This window comes from Haliotis rufescens, unplaced genomic scaffold (genome assembly GCF_023055435.1).
Source record: "Haliotis rufescens isolate VD_foot unplaced genomic scaffold, xgHalRufe1.0.p SCAF_4, whole genome shotgun sequence".
In the NCBI taxonomy this organism is placed as follows: Eukaryota; Metazoa; Mollusca; class Gastropoda; order Lepetellida; family Haliotidae; genus Haliotis; species Haliotis rufescens.
This window is the reverse complement of record NW_025964112.1, coordinates 4,929,849-4,949,560: the sequence shown is the minus strand read 5'-3', so window position 1 is coordinate 4,949,560 and position 19,712 is coordinate 4,929,849. Positions and strand designations below refer to the sequence as shown.

The following is a 19,712-nucleotide window of genomic DNA, read 5'->3' as shown; positions in this document are numbered from 1 at the left end:
CTATGAATCCATTATTAGATTTATAATCAAAGCCTTTTTGAAAGAGACATGATTTTAGTAATTTAATTCTTTCCACCAGTTTTTCTTTAAATGTTTCCATGACAAGGTTGCGGTTACATAAAGAAGTTGCGATGAATATCAGCCATTACTTAGCCAATCACATGTGAGGGTTGCAAATCCAATAATTTCTATTATCACCAAAATATTGATTCCTATTCTTTACAATTAAAGTAAAGTTAACATTTTATGTAATATTTTCATCATTTCGAGGAATTATTTAATTGATTGAAATCAGCCATTTGTTTTAATGTTGTGTCTTTGAAATGCATACCAAGGTCAAAACAGAAATGTCATAATTGAACACCTTCCTTTGCAACAAATCCACTTAGTGATGACAGGAGCTGGTGAAATTAGCAAAAGTAGCCACTGCCTTGTGGTCTTGGTCGTTGTTGTTCAGCTGGAATATTGATGAGTGCGGCGTAAAACAACAAACAAACCAAACCATTGTTGTTAAAGAAACAAGGGCTGTAGGTAGTCACCAATATTCCAGCAATGTCACCGTGGACTAAACAATCCACACTGGACCAGTTAAACCTGTGATTGAAATTATGAGTGAAGTCCCATTCCGTCAGGGTACAGTGACATGCAACCAACAACTTGCCAAGTCTGATTCCTGATCTATTTTAGTTGCCTCTCACAGCAAGCATGGGTTGCATGCAACCTGCTCTGCTCCAGCTTCAGTTATGGGCATGGTGCATTATCATCTTCATCATCATCACCTTGCTTTTCAAGAATGGCTGGATGTCTCTGTGTTACTTTTCTTAATCAGCAATCCAGCATCAAGTATTTTATTGTACAAAATACCCCCATAGGCAGAGTACAAACTATCTACATTAGGGAGTAAATATAATTGCAAATGTGAAAGGTAAATATACATATTCATTCATTATGCATAAAGATATAGCATATAATTATTATTATTTTCAAGATACATAAATGCTTATGTATGTCATAAGTTGATAAATGACGTGCACATAATACAATACAGTAGTGATATCACTAACTTCATGTCTAGCCTTGTCTTTCAGCTATCATTTCAAAGTAATCAATGTGAACCAGATTATTTTTAGGGTTTTACTGTAAATTTTGGTTACATTTCAAATCATCAGTTAAATAAGTTATCACATAACCTTCAGTTATCACATGTCCATCAGTTGTCACACTACCATCAGTTGTCACATGACTATCAGTTATCACACAAGCTATCAGTTATCACATGACCATCAGTTATCACATAAGCTATCAGTTGTCACATGACTATCAGTTATCACACAAGCTATCAGTTATCACATGACCATCAGTTATCACACAAGCTATCAGTTGTCATATGACCATCAGTTATCACACAAGCTATCAGTTGTCACATGACTATCAGTTATCACATAAGCTATCAGTTGTCACATGACTATCAGTTATCACATAACCATCAGTTGTCACATGACCATCAGTTATCACATAAGTTATCACATGACCATCAGTTATCACACAAGCTATCAGTTGTCACATGACCATCAGTTATCACACAAGCTATCAGTTGTCACATGACCATCAGTTATCACACAAGCTATCAGTTGTCACATGACCATCAGTTATCACACAAGCTATCAGTTGTCACATGACCATCAGTTATCACACAAGCTATCAGTTGTCACATGACCATCAGTTATCACACAAGCTATCAGTTGTCACATGACCATCAGTTATCACATGACCATCAGTTGTCACATAAGCTATCAGTTACCACATAACCATTAGTTATTACATGACCATCAGTTATCACATGACCATCAGTTATCACATAAACTATCAGTTATCACATAACCATCAGTTATCGCATGACCATTAGTTATCACGACGTAGTTCTGCGTAACTGGTCTGTGACACTTTATGGTGGTCGTGGAGATACATCTGGCCCTCTCCGTCTGCTAGTGTTCACAGGATATTACCGGGGTTGTGGTTTAGTGACAGAAGCAATTTCATGGCACATTATTGGTACCACAATCATAAGAAAGTCATAAGAATAGTACCAGTTGTAGATAAGGTTTGTTGCACCTATTACCTATTTTAACTGGTGCATGGCAAGTAGAAGGCAATGAACCCACTTTGTGGAACAGTGGAAGCTGCTTGCATGCTTAGTCGGTCAGTCTGGTCAATGTATGCCAGTAGCGCAGTAAAGGAGACTCTTGCAGGAACTCGTGCAATCTTAGGAGGAATGGGATTTTGAGGAAAATATGTTGACTGGTATGTTTGACTTTATGTATTTTGTGATGTACGTCCTCTAAAACAACAGCAAGCATTCCTAGCAGTGCTAATAGGATGGTGTGCCTGAATGCGGTGTTAATTGAAAACCATTGTTCTGCCATTACCATGTATTTATTCAGGAAACATGTGTGTTTATGGCATACATTCATGATATGACTGGTGTGACCTAATCTGGAAGTTATCCGGATAAAGAATACACATCACATTTTTAGCTTTTCAAAGAGTATGTACTGTATATGAATCTTTTGTAATTTCTATCTTTCAGCATTTCTAAATTCTAATATTATCCCTTAATTCAAATGAGAGTTTATTAAATTGTTGTTGTTTTTTATATTACCATTTGTATATAAGAAATATATGAACCTTTACATAAACTATAGCTACTGTACTGCTCAAAAAGGTTTGGTGGAGGGGGGCACACATGTGGCCTCTGGCACCACAATTTGCTGTGCAGTGTTACCTCCCTTACCAATCCCAGGATCTGCTGCAATTGGGTTCAAATCACAGTAGATTTGTCCTGATTATGTAAATTGCCTAGATTATATCAGTACAATACCTGAGTTTGTGGATTGAACTCTACGACATACGCAGGTTAGAGTGGCATCACTCACTCACTCCATGAAGCTGTCAGCAATATCATTTATTGAGAAGTCAGTAAGGTGGTTTAATTGATAATCTAAATTACTGTCTGCTGTCTTGTTTGAGATTGCACAGATGTAGGGCTTACTGAAGTTATGAATAGCCAGACACACATTAAGTTGGTGTGGCTGCTTGAGTTGAGAAGGGGATGAGTATAGGTTGTTAGAGTTGAGAAGGGGACGAGTATAGGCTGTTAGAGTTGAGAAGGAGATGCCAATAGGCTGCTAGAGTTGAGAAGGGGATGACAATAGGCTACTAGAGTTGAGAAGGGGTGACAGTAGGCTGCTAGAGTTGAGAAGGGTATGACAATAGGCTGCTAGAGTTGAGAAGGGGTGACAATAGGCTGCTAGAGTTGAGAAGGGTATGACAATAGACTACTAGAGTTGAGAAGTGGGTGACAATAGGCTGCTAGAGTTTAGAAGGGGATGACAATAGGCTGCTAGAGTTGAGAAGGGGATGACAATAGGCTACTAGAGTTGAGAAGGGGTGACAATAGGCTGCTAGAGTTGAGAAGGGGATGAGTATAGGCTACTAGAGTTGAGAAGGAGATGACAATAGGCTGCTTGAGTTGAGAAGGGGTGACAATAGGCTGTTAGAGTTGAGAAGGAGATGCCAATAGGCTGCTAGAGCTGGGAAGGATGCTTATAGGCTGCTTGAGTTGAGAAGGGGTGACAGGCTGCTAGAGTTGAGAAGGGGATGACAATAGGCTACTAGAGCTGGGAAGGGGATGCTTATAGGCTGCTAGAGTTGAGAAGGGGTGACAGTAGGCTGCTAGAGTTGAGAAGGGGATGACAATAGGCTGCTAGAGTTGAGAAGATTATGACAATAAGCTACTAGAGTTGAGAAGGGGTGGCAATAGGCTGTTAGAGTTGAGAAGGAGATGCCAATAGGCTGCTAGAGCTGGGAAGGGATGCTTATAGGCTGCTTGAGTTGAGAAGGGGTGACAGTAGGCTGCTAGAGTTGAGAAGGGGTGACAATAGGCTGCTTGAGTTGAGAAGGGGTGACAATAGGCTGCTAGAGCTGGGAAGGGGATGCTTATAGGCTGCTAGAGTTGAGAAGGGGTGACAGTAGGCTGCTAGAGCTGGGAAGGGGATGCTTATAGGCTGCTAGAGTTGAGAAGGGGTGACAGTAGGCTGCTAGAGTTGAGAAGGGGATGACAATAGGCTGCTAGAGTTGAGAAGATTATAACAATAAGCTACTAGAGTTGAGAAGGAGATGACAATAGGCTGCTAGAGTTGAGAAGGGGATGAGTATAGGCTACTAGAGTTGAGAAGGGGATGCTTATAGGCTGCTAGAGTTGAGAAGGGGTGACAATAGGCTGCTAGAGCTGGGAAGGGGATGCTTATAGGCTGCTAGAGTTGAGAAGGGGTGACAATAGGCTACTAGAGTTGAGAAGGGGATGACAATAGGCTGCTAGAGTTGAGAAGATTATGACAATAAGCTACTAGAGTTGAGAAGGGGTGACAATAGGCTGTTAGAGTTGAGAAGGAGATGCCAATAGGCTGCTAGAGCTGGGAAGGGATGCTTATAGGCTGCTTGAGTTGAGAAGGGGTGACAGTAGGCTGCTAGAGTTGAGAAGGGTATGACAATAGGCTGCTAGAGTTGAGAAGGGGTGACAATAGGCTGTTAGAGCTGAGAAGGGGTGACAATAGGCTGCTAGAGTTGAGAAGGAGATGACAATAGGCTGTTAGAGTTGAGAAGGGGATGAGTATAGGCTACTAGAGTTGAGAAGGGGATGCTTATAGGCTGCTAGAGTTGAGAAGGGGTGACAATAGGCTGCTAGAGCTGGGAAGGGGATGCTTATAGGCTGCTAGAGTTGAGAAGGGGTGACAGTAGGCTGCTAGAGTTGAGAAGGGGATGACAATAGGCTGCTAGAGTTGAGAAGATTATGACAATAAGCTACTAGAGTTGAGAAGGGGTGACAATAGGCTGTTAGAGTTGAGAAGGAGATGCCAATAGGCTGCTAGAGCTGGGAAGGGATGCTTATAGGCTGCTTGAGTTGAGAAGGGGTGACAGTAGGCTGCTAGAGTTGAGAAGGGTATGACAATAGGCTGCTTGAGTTGAGAAGGGGTGACAATAGGCTGCTAGAGTTGAGAAGGGGTGACAGTAGGCTGCTAGAGTTGAGAAGGGGTGACAATAGGCTGCTAGAGTTGAGAAGGGGATGACAATAGGCTGCTAGAGTTGAGAAGGGGTGACAATAGGCTACTAGAGTTGAGAAGGGGTGACAATAGGCTACTAGAGTTGAGAAGGGGGTGACAGTAGGCTACTAGAGTTGAGAAGGGGGTGACAATAGGCTTCTAGAGTTGAGAAGGGGTGACAATAGGCTGCTAGAGTTTAGAAGGAGATGCCAATAGGCTACTAGAGTTGAGAAGGGGATGACAATAGGCTTCTAGAGTTGAGAAGTGGGTGACAACAGGCTACTAGAGTTGAGAAGTGGGTGACAATAGGCTACTAGAGTTGAGAAGTGGGTGACAATAGGCTACTAGAGTTCAAAAGTGGGTGACAATAGGCTACTAGAGTTGAGAAGGGGGTGACAATAGGCTTCTAGAGTTGAGAAGGGGTGACAATAGGCTACTAGAGTTGAGAAGTGGGTGACAATAGGCTACTAGAGTTGAGAAGGGGGTGACAATAGGCTACTAGAGTTGAGAAGGGGGTGACAATAGGCTTCTAGAGTTGAGAAGGGGTGACAATAGGCTACTAGAGTTGAGAAGGGGTGACAATAGGCTACTAGAGTTGAGAAGGGGGTGACAGTAGGCTACTAGAGTTGAGAAGTGGGTGACAATAGGCTGCTAGAGTTGAGAAGGGGGTGACAGTAGGCTACTAGAGTTGAGAAGGGGGTGACAATAGGCTTCTAGAGTTGAGAAGGGGTGACAATAGGCTACTAGAGTTGAGAAGGGGGTGACAATAGGCTGCTAGAGTTGAGAAGGGGGTGACAATAGGCTGCTAGAGTTGAGAAGGGGAAGAGAATGGAATGGGGTGATTGTTTTATTAAGTATACGCTCTGGGGTCTGTAAGAGAGAACATGCCTGTATGTCTGACATGATAAACCTCACCATCAACCTCAAGACTGTTCTTTCATCACACATCCAAAACATGGTTGGTCATGATTAACAGCTACCATGGGGACAAATTACCCAGCAGCTAACTACCAGCCCCACAAGACATCAGGCGTGAATGAAGGTCATATTCAGGAGCCATTGCTTTCAGATGATGTATCACCAGCCATATTGTTTTCCCGATCTCGGACCATGTGTTTATTGTCTCTACTTCCCATCCCATGCTTAGAGGATTATTGGCACATTTGCTTTCCGTTATTTTCTTGATATGTGATTATTATTGTGGTATTTGTAGCATCAATATTTCATTTATCCATGTGCGATTTGCTGTTGATGTCTGCACCATATTATTTTTATTTGGGGGCAAAGGTGGCCTTGGGATGGAGATGCATCTCGCTGTGGAGAGTGGCCTCCCTTAGTTGTTGGTTTAAATACCAGGTTGGCCTTGATTATTGTCCCTATATTTTCTCATTAGTTTCACAACAGTCATAAAAGTCCTTGATCTGTGGTGCTTTCAGATTTCCTCCTACATGAAATTGACAACCATGATATAAACAAAATATTGTTTTAAAACAATATTAAAATTTTAAAATTATATTTTTATTCAATTTAACTCACTGCCTACTAGCACAACTGTTATATTGTAATAAGGCATTTAATCCACTCAAAATGTTACAGAGTTATTCACTTCCCAAGGGAACAGCTACACTTGCAGTAGTCCCTCCTAAAAGACCTGTCCCCAGGGAACAGCTACACTTGCAGTAGTCCCTCACCTGTCCCCAGGGAACAGCTACACATGCAGTAATTCCTCACCTGCCCCTAGGGAACAGCTACACTTGCAGTAGTCCCTCCTGAAAGACCTGTCCCCAGGGAACAGCTACACATGCAGTAATTCCTCACCTGCCCCCAGGGAATAGCTACACATGCAGTAATTCCTCACCTGCCCCTAGGGAACAGCTACACTTGCAGTAGTCCCTCCTGAAAGACCTGTCCCCAGGGAACAGCTACACATGCAGTAATTCCTCACCTGCCCCAGGGAACAGCTACACATGCAGTAATTCCTCACCTGTCCCCAGGGAACAGCTACACATGCAGTAATTCCTCACCTGGCTCCAGGAAACAGCTACACATGCAGTAATTCCTCACCTGCCCCTAGGGAACAGCTACACATGCAGTAGTCCATCCTAAAAGACCTGCCCCCAGGGAACAGCAACACATACAGTTGTCCTTCTCCTGCCCCCAGGGAATAGCTACACATGCAGTAGTCCCTCCTGAAAGACCTGCCCCCAGGGAACAGCTACACATGCAGTAATTCCTCACCTGGCTCCAGGAAACAGCTACACATGCAGTAATTCCTCACCTGCCCCTAGGGAACAGCTACACTTGCAGTAGTCCCTCCTGAAAGACCTGTCCCCAGGGAACAGCTACACATGCAGTAATTCCTCACCTGGCTCCAGGAAACAGCTACACATGCAGTAATTCCTCACCTGCCCCTAGGGAACAGCTACACATGCAGTAGTCCATCCTAAAAGACCTGCCCCCAGGGAACAGCAACACATACAGTTGTCCTTCTCCTGCCCCCAGGGAATAGCTACACATGCAGTAGTCCCTCCTGAAAGACCTGCCCCCAGGGAACAGCTACACATGCAGTAGTCCCTCCTAAAAGACCTGCCCCCAGGGAACAGCTACACATGCAGTTGTCCTTCTCCTGCCCCCAGGGAAGAGCTACACATGCAGTTGTCCTTCACCTGCCCCCAGGGAACAGCTACACATGCAGTAGACCCTCACCTGCCCCCAGGGAACAGCTACACATGCAGTAGACCCTCACCTGCCCCCAGGGAACAGCTACACATGCAGTAGTCCCTCACATGCCCCCAGGGAACAGCTACACATGCAGTAGACCCTCCTGAGAGCTGACCTAGGAACAGGGAGAACCCAGTACTGAATGCCTGCCAGCTGTGAACATGAGGAAACTAATCAGGAAATTGAGTATTTAGTTGCAAGTGCTAATGGTCAGCTTGTCAGGGGGTCAATTTCAGGCCTTTAGACTCATGGGGAATGTTGATGATAGGAACTTTAAGAAGGAGGTGAGATAACTGGATGCAGCTTTGAACCTATTCCCCCTACCCCTCCTTTGATTCATTCACCTCTCTCATCCATGTACATCTCAAGCCCCCTCCCCATGTACATCCCAACCTTGTACATAGCGACGCCCCCCCTCCCCATGTACATCTAACACACCAAAACCCACACCAACACCCACACCCACACCCACATCCCCACTCCACCCATGTACATCTCACCCCCTCCCCATATACACTTCACACACATCCCCACACCCCACTCCAACCATGTACATCTCAACCCTCCCTACCCATGCCAGGTACATCTCACCCCTACCTACCCCAGCCAGGTATATCTCACCCACTCACTACCCCAGCCAGGTACATCACCACCTCCCTACCCCAGCCAGGTACATCTCACCCCTCCCTACCCCAGTCAGGTACATCTCACCTCTCCCTACCTCAGCCAGGTACATCTCACCCCTCCCTACCTCAGCCAGGTACATCTCACCCTCCCTACCCCAGCCAGGTACATCTCGTCCCTCCCTACCCCAGCCAGGTACATCACCCCCTCCCTACCCCAGCCAGGTACATCACTCCCTCCCTACCCCAGCCAGGTGCATCAGCCCCTCCCTACCCCAGCCAGGTGCATCTCACCCCTTCCTACCCAAGCCAGGTACATCACCCACTCCCTACCCCAGCCAGGTACATCACCCCCTACCTACCCCAGTCAGGTACATCACCACCTCCCTACCCCAGCGAGGTACATCACCACCTCCCTACCCCAGCCAGGTACATCACCCCCTCCCTACCCCAGCCAGGTACATCTCACCCCACCCTACCCCAGCTGGGTACATCTCACCCCTTCCTACCCAAGCCAGGTACATCACCCCTCCCTACCCCAGCCAGGTACATCACCACCTCCCTACCCCAGCCAGGTACATCTCCCCTCCCTACCCCAGCCAGGTACATCAGCCCCTCCCTACCCCAGCCAGGTACATCTCACCCCTCCCTACCCCAGCCAGGTACATCACCCCTCCCTACCCCAGCCAGGTACATCACCACCTCCCTACCCCAGCCAGGTACATCTCACCTCTCCCTACCCCAGCCAGGTACATCACCCACTCCCTACCCCAGCCAGGTACATCTCACCCCTACTTACCCCAGCCAGGTACATCTCACCCCTCCCTACCCCAGCCATGTACATCTCACCCCTACCTACCCCAGCCAGGTACATCTCACCCCTCCCTACCTCAGCCAGGTACATCACACCCCTCCCTACCCCAGCCAGGTACATCACCCCCTACCTACCCCAGTCATGTACATCACCTCCTCCCTACCCCAGCCAGGTACATCACCCCCTCCCTACCCCAACCAGGTACATCTCACCCACTCACTACCCCAGCCAGGTACATCACCCCCTCCCTACCCCAGCCAGATACATCTCACCCCTCCCTACCCCAGCCAGGTACATCTCACCCCTCCCTACCCCAGCCAGGTACATCTCAACCCTCCCTACCCCAGCCAGGTACATCTCACCCACTCACTACCCCAGCCATGTACACCACCCCCTCCCTACCCCAGCCAGGTACATCTCAACCCCTCCCTACCCCAGTCAGGTACATCTCACCCCTCCCTACCCCAGTCAGGTACATCTCACCCCTCCCTACCTCAGCCAGGTACATCTCACCCCTCCCTACCTCAGCCAGGTACATCTCACCCCTCCCTACCCAAGTCAGGTACATCTCACCCCAACCCACCCAAGCCATGTACATCTCACCACCTCCCTACCCAAGTCAGGTACATCTCGCCCCTCCCTACCCCAAACATGTACCTCACCCCCTCCCTACCCCAGCCAGGTACATCTCACCCCTCCCTACCCCAGCCAGGTACATCTCACCCCTCCCTACCCAAATCAGGTACATCTCACCCCAACCTACCCCAGCCATGTCCATCTCACCCCCTCCCTACCCCAGCCAGGTACATCTCACCCCTCCCTACCCCAGCCATGTACCTCACCCCCTCCCTACCCCAGCCAGGTACATCACCCCCTCCCTACCCCAGCCATGTACCTCACCCCCTACCTACCCCAGCCAGGTACATCACCACCTCCTTACCCCAGCCAGGTACATCACCCCCTCCCTACCCCAGCCAGGTACATCACCCCCTACCTACCCCAGCCAGGTTCATCACCCCTCCCTACCCCAGCCAGGTACATCACCACCTCCCTACCCCAGCCAGGTACATCTCACCCCTCCCTACCCCAGCCAGGTACATCACCCACTCCCTACCCCAGCCAGGTACATCTCACCCCTCCCTACCCCAGCCAGGTACATCTCAACCCTCCCTACCCCAGCCAGGTACATCTCAACCCTCCCTACCCCAGCCAGGTACATCTCACCCCTACCTACCCCAGCCAGGAACATCTCACCCACTCACTACCCCAGCCAGGTACATCACCACCTCCCTACCCCAGCCAGGTACATCTCACCCCTCCCTACCCCAGTCAGGTACATCTCACCCCTCCCTACCTCAGCCAGGTACATCAGCCCCTCCCTACCCCAGCCAGGTACATCTCACCCCTACCTACCCCAGCCAGGTACATCAGCCCCACCCTACCCCAGCCATGTACCTCACCCCCTCCCTACCCCAGCCATGTACATCTCACCCCTTCCTACCCCAGCCAGGTACATCACCCCCTCCCTACCCCAGCCAGGTACATCTCACCCCTCCCTACCCCAGCCAGGTACATCTCACCCCTCCCTACCCCAGCCAGGTATATCTCACCCCTCCCTACCCCAGCCAGGTACATCTCAACCCCTCCCTACCCCAGCCATGTACATCACCCCCTCCCTACCCGAGCCAGGAACATCTCACCCCTCCCTACCCCAGCCAGGTACATCTCACCCCTCCCTACCCCAGCCAGGTACATCTCAACCCTCCCTACCCCAGCCAGGTACATCTTACCCCTCCCTACCTCAGCCAGGTACATCTTACCCCTCCCTACCTCAGCCAGGTACATCTCACCCCTCCCTTGTAAATGTTTGCATGCCAGTGCTTCTCTGTACATACAGCCTTGCATATCTCCCCCCAAAACCTTTTGTTTCAGACCTTCTCGGCTCATTACCAAGCTTTCTTTAAACTTACATAATGAATCCTTACATTATTTGAATCCTTATCTTTTTTAACATCCATTTGCTCTACAAGATTGGACACCTGGCATTTTTGTTAGGGACATCTAATTTCTTGGTCATAAATTCTTGCAACACATGCATTTCCTTTGTCTATCAACAGTGTGAACAGCATGACATAAAAAGAAAACTACAAACCGACTTGTTGTTCATGGGCTTCATAATTCTCTTTTTTCAAATCATGACAGTTCATCAAATGGATGTTCCCGAGCAGGTACTGATGAGTATTACGTAAAAAGTTACAAAACCTCACCAGATGTTTTAATCGCATTCGTTTCCAAGTAAGCAATCATCTTCCCTAACACAAGCTTTTCAAATGAAAATATGGTTTATAGGCAAGCTACTGATTTCTTCCCCCACACAGATAAACACACTCCTCACGTACATGTTGTAGACTCCTGACATTTACTCATCACACTGAGCTTGGTGTTCTTATCAGCTTCATCACAGAGTCCAACCCATACAAACAGGTCCTATATCATACTGAGCTAATATTGCTTGACATTTATAAAAGAACGATGAGATACCAGTGACAGTATTTTCTCGAATCTGTAAAGCATCAAGATGGTTTTCACTTGTTTTGTTCAAATCTCCAGCAATAATACACTTTCAGCGTGGAATCAAACAGAACCTTTCTGGCCATAAAAACAAGTCCTAAATCCTACTTTTATTGCTTGATATTTATAAATGAATGATTAGTTTTAATGTTTTTTGTTTACAATCCACACACTGAAGCATGTTCAAAGCGCTACAAAATGGATCACTGTGCTCTCAAGTTTCATTCTCAGCTCCCTGGAAGCTTTGAGGTCATTGTGTGTCATCATAGCGCTTTCCACGAAGGTGTTCTTTCAGTTTAGGAAACAGGTGGAAATCACTTGGTGCCAAGTTTGGCAAGAATGGAGGGTGAGGAAGCTCTTCCAACCCACATTGAAATACCCCTCAATTAGCTCTATCTTTTCTCTGGAAATGTCAGTTCTTTCTTTACATCTGATCAGAATTTAGAAACCCAACGAGCAGACATCTTATTCATGTGTAAATATTCATGAATAATAGTTTCAATGGATCCATGGCTTAGTCCTGTGTCTTCCTCAAGTTTTGGAATGGTAATACGTCTATCTGACAGTATAAGTTTTTCTTCTTGATTGAATCTTCATTGATGGAAGTTATGGGACATCCATATAACAGTGTATTAGCTAGGGCACTTGCCCCCATAAACTTGTGACATGTGGTCATGAATTTCTTGGGGAGTACCATTCTCTAAAGTAAAAAGATGTGATGATTGCTCAGTACTCGTTCTTGTTCCATTTCTGTGTCCATTTGGACCCTTATCACGTTCGACTTGTTGACAACTAATTATATATAATATATATACGTAAAAACCTAAAATGAAATTAAAACAAAAATATACAAAAACTACATCGGCCACATCACTAATGTACAAACGGCCTCAACAGACCAAGTACACTTGCAATGAAATACTCAAGCAATGTACTACATTGACTGGGTCACTGTGTTATGGCCCACAGTTGAAAGTAAGTCAGGCTTAGAACTTTTTGACCAGCCCTCGTACGTCTGCTTCAGTGTGGGGCAGGAAGGAAGCCCTAGCAACAGACAGGATGCCCAAAGCGGTCACCTATTCAACTACAACCAATGTTGCTTTACTTCACCTGATTTGTGAGCTGGACACAGAAACACATGACAATATTTTCAAAATCACTAGAGAATCAAGATGGTTATCAATATCAAGAACTGTGTTTGGTCCAAATCTCCATGATCCATACACTCATTGTTTAGAACATTAGAATCCGCAGTGAGAATCAGTTACAGTGCCGTAGCCAGCCTGGGGGGCAGGGGTTGCAGTTGCCCCCCCCCCCTGGATTTTTTATGGAAAACATTTTTCCTTGTGAAAGTTAACTTGAATAAGAAATGAATAATCTTATTTGACCCCCCTGTCAAAAAAAGTTAACTACGGCCTTGAGTTATCACCAATGAGATCCCCATCATGACTGATGGAGACATGGATGAAGCTGACACCATTGTGCAACATCTGGACACGTCAGTGCACTAGTTACGCAGCTGCAGCCAGGAATAGGTGTGATATGCAGCCCATCCTGGTGAATACGGCATGGTATTTTGTATCTAGTGATGAAATAATGTATTTATCCCAAAATATCAAATCAATATTTCACTCGAGTGAAATATCACTTTATGTTGGAACTATTTCATCCCACCTCAACTGTCATGGTGGCATGCACACATCTCTTGAAGGTTTAGCGACATGGGAAGCCAAGTTGTCCGACATATAGCGATACACATTCACATTTTAGAGTTATGACCCATATCTGTGCAGTATGGATTTGAATACTAGACTTGACTTTACAACTGCCTCACATTGGGTGACTTGCCTCAAAGACTGCCTCACATTGGGTGACACGCCATGACTTGACTTTACAACTGCCTCACATTGGGTGACAAGCCATGATTTGACTGCTTCACATCAGGTGACAAGCCATGACTTGACTGCCTCACATTCGGTGACACGCCATGACTTGACTGCCTCACATTGTGTGACCCGCCATGACTTGACTGCCTCACATTGTGTGACCCGCCATGACTTGACTTTACAACTGCCTCACAATGGGTGACAAGCCATGATTTGACTGCTTCACATTGTGTGACACACCATGACTTGACTGCCTCATATTGCATGACCCGCCATGACTTGACTGCCTCACATTGGGTGACAAGCCATGATTTGACTGCCTCACATTGGGTGACAAGCCATGACTTGACTGCCTCACATTGGGTGACAAGCCATGATTTGACTGCCTCACATTGGGTGACAAGCCATGATTTGACTGCCTCACATTGGGTGACACGCTATGACTTGCCTCAAAGACTGCCTCACATCGGGTGACACGCCATGACTTGACTGCCTCACATTGGGTGGCACGCAATGTCTTGCCTCAAAGACTTATTGAAGACTCATTGAAGACTTGCTGAAGACTCTTTGAAGACTTGTTGAAGACTCATTGAAAACTTGTTGAAGACTTATTGAAGACTAATTGAAAACTTGTTGAAGACTCGTTAAAGACTCATTGAAAACTTGTTGAAGACTTGTTGAAGACTTGTTGAAGACTCGTTGAAGACTTGTTGAAGACTCGTTGAAGACTTGACTGGTTTTCTGATATTTGTTCTGTAAGCAATCAATTCTTAATTACCGCCTAGTTCTGCATACATTTAGGTTCTGTGATATGATAGTTACCCATGGAGTGAGTGAGTGAGTGTATACTAGTAATGCCACTCTAAACTGCATATGTCGTAGAGTTCAATCCACAAACTCACATTGGGTGGAACGCCATGTCTTGCCTCAAAGACTGCCTCACATTGGGTGGCACGCCATGACTTGCCTCAAGGACTGCAGGGTAATCCAGCTCACTCAGTCTTGAAGTAGTCTGTTTCCTAGAGCCTGGAGAATACATTAAAAACAGAATCCAACCCAAGTCTAGAATAATTTGGCAAGTCTAGTTGTCTGCCCTGAAATTAATCAATGTTCAGGGCTCTGTTTGGATTTAACTTATTATTTTGTAGATATATATTTTAAAATAAGATAACTATATTTCAAGGACTAATTATTAGTCTACGTATAGAAGCTATGCATGCTGCTGTTGTACTGACTGGCCATTTGAAATGAGGCTAAGGGACCTAGCTGGCATTCTAGTTCAACACTTGCAATTGTTTTTAACTTAGAACTAAACTTTTCAGGAGGACAGAAAAAAGTTTGCAAAGATCAATTTTCAAAAGCCAAGAAAACACCATACTAACCCTGGCCAGCAGTTATTTGAGTTTGTCACCTAACGCCTATGAAATAAACAGCAGCATATATGTAGCTGTTGAAGACTTGTTGAAGACTCATTTAAGACTTGTTGAAGACTCGTTGAAGACTTGTTGAAGACTCATTGAAAACTTGTTGAAGAGTGAGTGAGTGAGTGAGTTGGGTTTAACGCCGCTTTTAACAGTATTCCAGTTATATCGTAGTGTGTCAGCTTAATGTTGGAGGAGAGCCCGAAGTGATGCAGGTCCCAGACGTTTACCACTTTGGTGAAACCTACGAGCACGGGTATGGTGCCGACAAACCTAGAAACATAATCGGGGCGAACCGTGATTCGAACCCACAATCATAGGTTTCTGGCGTGCCCAAGGGACGCAACTCTGCACAGCGAATCGCGGCTCCTTAGACGACTTGGCCACCCGTGCCCCCACTTGTTGAAGACTCATTGAAGACTTGCTGAAGACTCGTTGAAGACTTGTTGAAGACTTGTTGAAAACTCGTTGAAGACTTGTTGAAGACTTATTGAAGACTTGTTGAAGACTCATTGAAAACTTGTTGAAGACTTGTTGAAGACTGGTTGAAGACTAGTGGAAGACTTGTTGAAGACTCGTTGAAGACTTGTTGAAGACTTGCTGAAGACTCATTGAAGACTTGTTGAAGAATCCTAGCGTGCTCAGAAAAGATATGCGAATATCTCTATCCATACGGTGCTGTGCCAAACCCAGACCAGACATTATAGACGTGTAAGCGCTGCTTCAGTTTCATCTACGCACACAGGAATGAGAAGGAGCCCTTGTGCAGGCTGGGAATGAGTAAGGAGATACGACAATGCTGGGGCAGTGGCACTTGACTCATCTAGGGCCTATAGGCACATGAAAGTCAGACCTCTGTAAATATTCACACCTTAATCGCCTCTTTGCTTATAGACAGGAACAATCTGTTTATTCATGCTGGTCATAATATTTTAGGCTTTTTGATATGTTGTTGTGGTTATTATGTGGTGCCATTCAAGATAATTAAGATGTAATTGGTTCATGTGGTTTTCATTTTCTTTAGAGCATATCTTCATAGTTGCGTTCATTAAGAAAATGATTACATTATCTGCATCCAACGTCATGGAAACCTCAGTGAGTGCAATCGGATGTAGGCTAGCTGTGTTGGCTTTATTATGTATAGTGTTTTATGCTTCAGTTTTCTTTCAATATATGGGTCAAGTCAGCCTGATTTTGCACAGTTGATCATCAGCATAGGTATAAGGGGGGCAGGCCCCTTCTTCCACATATTGTACATGCATCATATCTACAATGTAAGTTTCTTTATTAGGTGAGGTGAGGTGAAATTGGGTTTAACGTCGCGTCCAAGATTATTGCACTTATATAGCGACGTGCACGTGTATGTATGTGTGTGTGTGTGGCTGCTTGTACTAGTCCGGACTGATGCCGATTTATAGTGCTAGCTCACTGAGATACCATGCCGCAGTTTAACATGAATACCCCACTCAGACACAGTATACTGACTCCGAGCCGACCAGTCCTTGTTTTAGCCCCTTAATGCCGAGCGCCAGACAGGGTAACAACAAGTGCCATCTTTTAACGTCTTTTTGTATGATGCGGCCCGGGATCGAACCCTGGACCTTCCGCTCTCCGGGCGGACGCTTTACCACAAGACCACGGAGGCGGTCCTTCTTTATTAGGAGCCCTCCTTGATGGACCTGGATGCAACATTGACTGGTTTTCTGATATTTGTTCTGTAAGCAATCAATTCTTAATAACTGCGATGTGATAGTTACCCATGGAGTGAGTGAGTGAGTGAGTGAGTGAGTGAGTGAGCGATGCCACTCTAAACTGCATATGTTGTAGAGTTCAATCCACAAACTCAGGTATTGTACTGATATAATCTAGGCAATTTCCACAATCAGGACAGATCTACTGTGATTTGAACCCATCAACAGCAGATCCTGGCATTGCTAAGGGAGTTAACTCTGCACAGCAAATTGTGGTGCCAGAGGCCACCTACGTGCCCCATCCACCATACCTTTAAGAGCAAAACAGTGAGTGAGTGAGTGAGTGAGTGAGTGAGTGAGTTGATTGACATCCCTGAAAAGCGCAGTACCCAATAGTGTTTGTTTTAGAACATGCCTTCTGTTGATGGCAAGTCTCTAGAGTCATCCACATATACCGTATTCGACGTAATAAGTGCCCCGCTCTAATAAGCGCCCACAGCGATATTTGCTTATATATTGGCTAGTGAACAATCTCATTTAGCACCCCTTCCGATTGATCAATGTACATAAGACTTATTTATTCACGTATAATATGCACTCGTGTGCTACATGCACCCTTAATTATGGGCAATTACATTCTGAAAAAATATATCTGTCGTATATAAACATTTCAGGCTGTCAGCATAAACCACCAAATTTATCTTTAACTCTGTTTTTTTTCACCAAAGTAATATTCTAATAAGAGCCTCTTATTACTAATTTTGAGTGCGCCCTGGGCGCTTATTACGTCGAATACAGTATGGCCTTTCTGCTTACTGTTTATTGTAACCCAATTCTTTATCTGAATACCATGGTTATATTTCCATGGCAATGGTTCAAGTGTATGTATAATGCATTTGATATCCCGGATGTAGCTGAAAGTTGTATGTGCTGCCATTAAAATTTAGCTCACCTGATCATTGTAGGCTACAGAAACTAAAAACCAAAGCTAAAAAGTAAAAAAAATCCTTGATGATTTTGGCCTTACTATGAAATAACTTCTTTTGGTATTTTTTTCACAGGAATGTATGTAGAATTCCTATTGTGTTACATAAACATTTCCGAATTCATATATTCTACTGGAAAAAAGTAAACTGTCATTCCTGTCAGTGAATGACCCACTTCTGCCAAATCAGTCTGGTCATAAGATGGCCAATGGAACAAAAATCACTAATTTTCTGTTTTGTAAGCAGCTGAGTGCCTTCCTACCCTCCAAGCCCATTGTTTACATAGTGAGGAAGGCATTCCTGTCATCAGGTGGAACACAGACATCTTGACTGACTGCCTCCACCTGTGCTCGAGGTTCAGGCTCTCGGTGTGTTGGTCTGCAAGGGCAGAAACACAGTGGTATAGACTGAGAGAATACTTCATGTGTACCTGACACAGTCAGTTCATACCAGGAGGACTGCATAAATAACCCACTGACCCTGGGAAAATATTTTGGATGCTTCATTATGACATCTTTGTTGTTTGTTGGTGTCTGAGCTGAAATGTTGCTGTTCTGTCAGATGGCCTCTCAGTTTGGTTATCTTTGTACAGTGATTTCTTGAAGTGGAAACTCTTGAATATTGCGGAGTTGAAACGCTTCAATATTTCAGTTGATCATTTTTGTAGTGGAATTTCTTTAATATTTCAATTGGAGATTTCTTGTAGTGTAAACTTTTAAGTATTTCAGTTGGTGATTTCTTGTTTTGTGGCCTAGTTGTCTCAGGGGCCACAGTTCATTGTGCAGAGTTGTCTTCCTTAGCCCTGCCAGGAACCTACAATCATTGGTTTTAGTCACAGATTTGCCCTGATCACTGCCTCAACCTCAGGGGTACATTACTGCCTCAACCACTGGGGTACACCACTGCCTCAACCACTGGGGTACACCATTGCCTCAACCACTGGGGTACCCACATCACTGCCTCAACCACTGGGGTATACCACTGCCTCAACCACTGGGGTACATCACTGCCTCAACCACTGGAGTAAACTACTCCCTCAGCCACTGGGGTACACCACTGCCTCAACCACTGGGGTACCCACACCACTGCCTCAACCACTGGGGTACACCATTGCCTCAACCACTGGAGTAAACTACTCCCTCAGCCACTGGGGTACACCACTGCCTCAACCACTGGGGTACACCACTGCCTCAACCACTGGGGTACACCACTGCCTCAACTACTGGAGTACCCACATCACTGCCTCAACCACTGGGGTACACCACTGCCTCAACCACTGGGGTACACCATTGCCTCAACCACTGGAGTAAACTACTCCCTCAGCCACTGGGGTACACCACTGCCTCAACCACTGGGGTACACCACTGCCTCAACCACTGGGGTACACCATTGCCTCAACCACTGGGGTACCCACATCACTGCCTCAACCACTGGGGTACATCACTGCCTCAACCACTGGGGTACCCACATCACTGCCTCAACCACTGGGGTTTACCACTGCCTTAACTTCTGGGGTACACTACTGCCTCAACCACTGGGGTACATCACTGCCTCAACCACTGGGGTACACCACTGCCTTAATTTCTGGGGTTCACCACTGCCTCAACCACTGGGGTACACCACTGCCTTAACTTCTGGGGTTCACCACTGCTTCAACTTCTGGGGTACACCACTGCCTCAACCACTGGGGTACACCACTGCCTCAACCACTGGGGTACACCACTGCCTCAACCACTGGGGTACACCACTGCCTTAACTTCTTGGGTTCACCACTGCCTCAACCACAGGGGTACACCACTGCCTCAACCACTGGGGTACACCACTGCCTCAACCACTGGGGTACACCACTGCCTTAACTTCTGGGGTACACCACTGCCTCAACCACTGGGGTACACCACTG

General features: G+C 45.9%; 2 protein-coding genes across 6 annotated transcripts in view; both read left to right on the top strand.

Annotated features, from left to right (window-relative positions):
• The window catches only part of LOC124143006 (thrombospondin type-1 domain-containing protein 7A-like), a 428,609-nt gene that overhangs the window by 154,295 nt on the left and 254,602 nt on the right, over positions 1-19,712 (top strand). The gene's annotated exons all lie outside the window — the stretch shown is intronic.
• On the top strand, positions 8,394-11,120 carry LOC125372419 (extensin-like). The gene has a single exon (XM_048382397.1). The coding sequence runs from the start codon at positions 8,394-8,396 to the stop codon at positions 11,118-11,120; it is 2,727 nt and encodes a 908-aa protein (XP_048238354.1).

What these genes read in the sequence shown, in the direction of transcription:
- LOC125372419 (XM_048382397.1), top strand. Translation starts at nt 8,394, where the DNA reads ATGCCAGGTACATCTCACCCCTACCTACCCCAGCCAGGTATATCTCAC.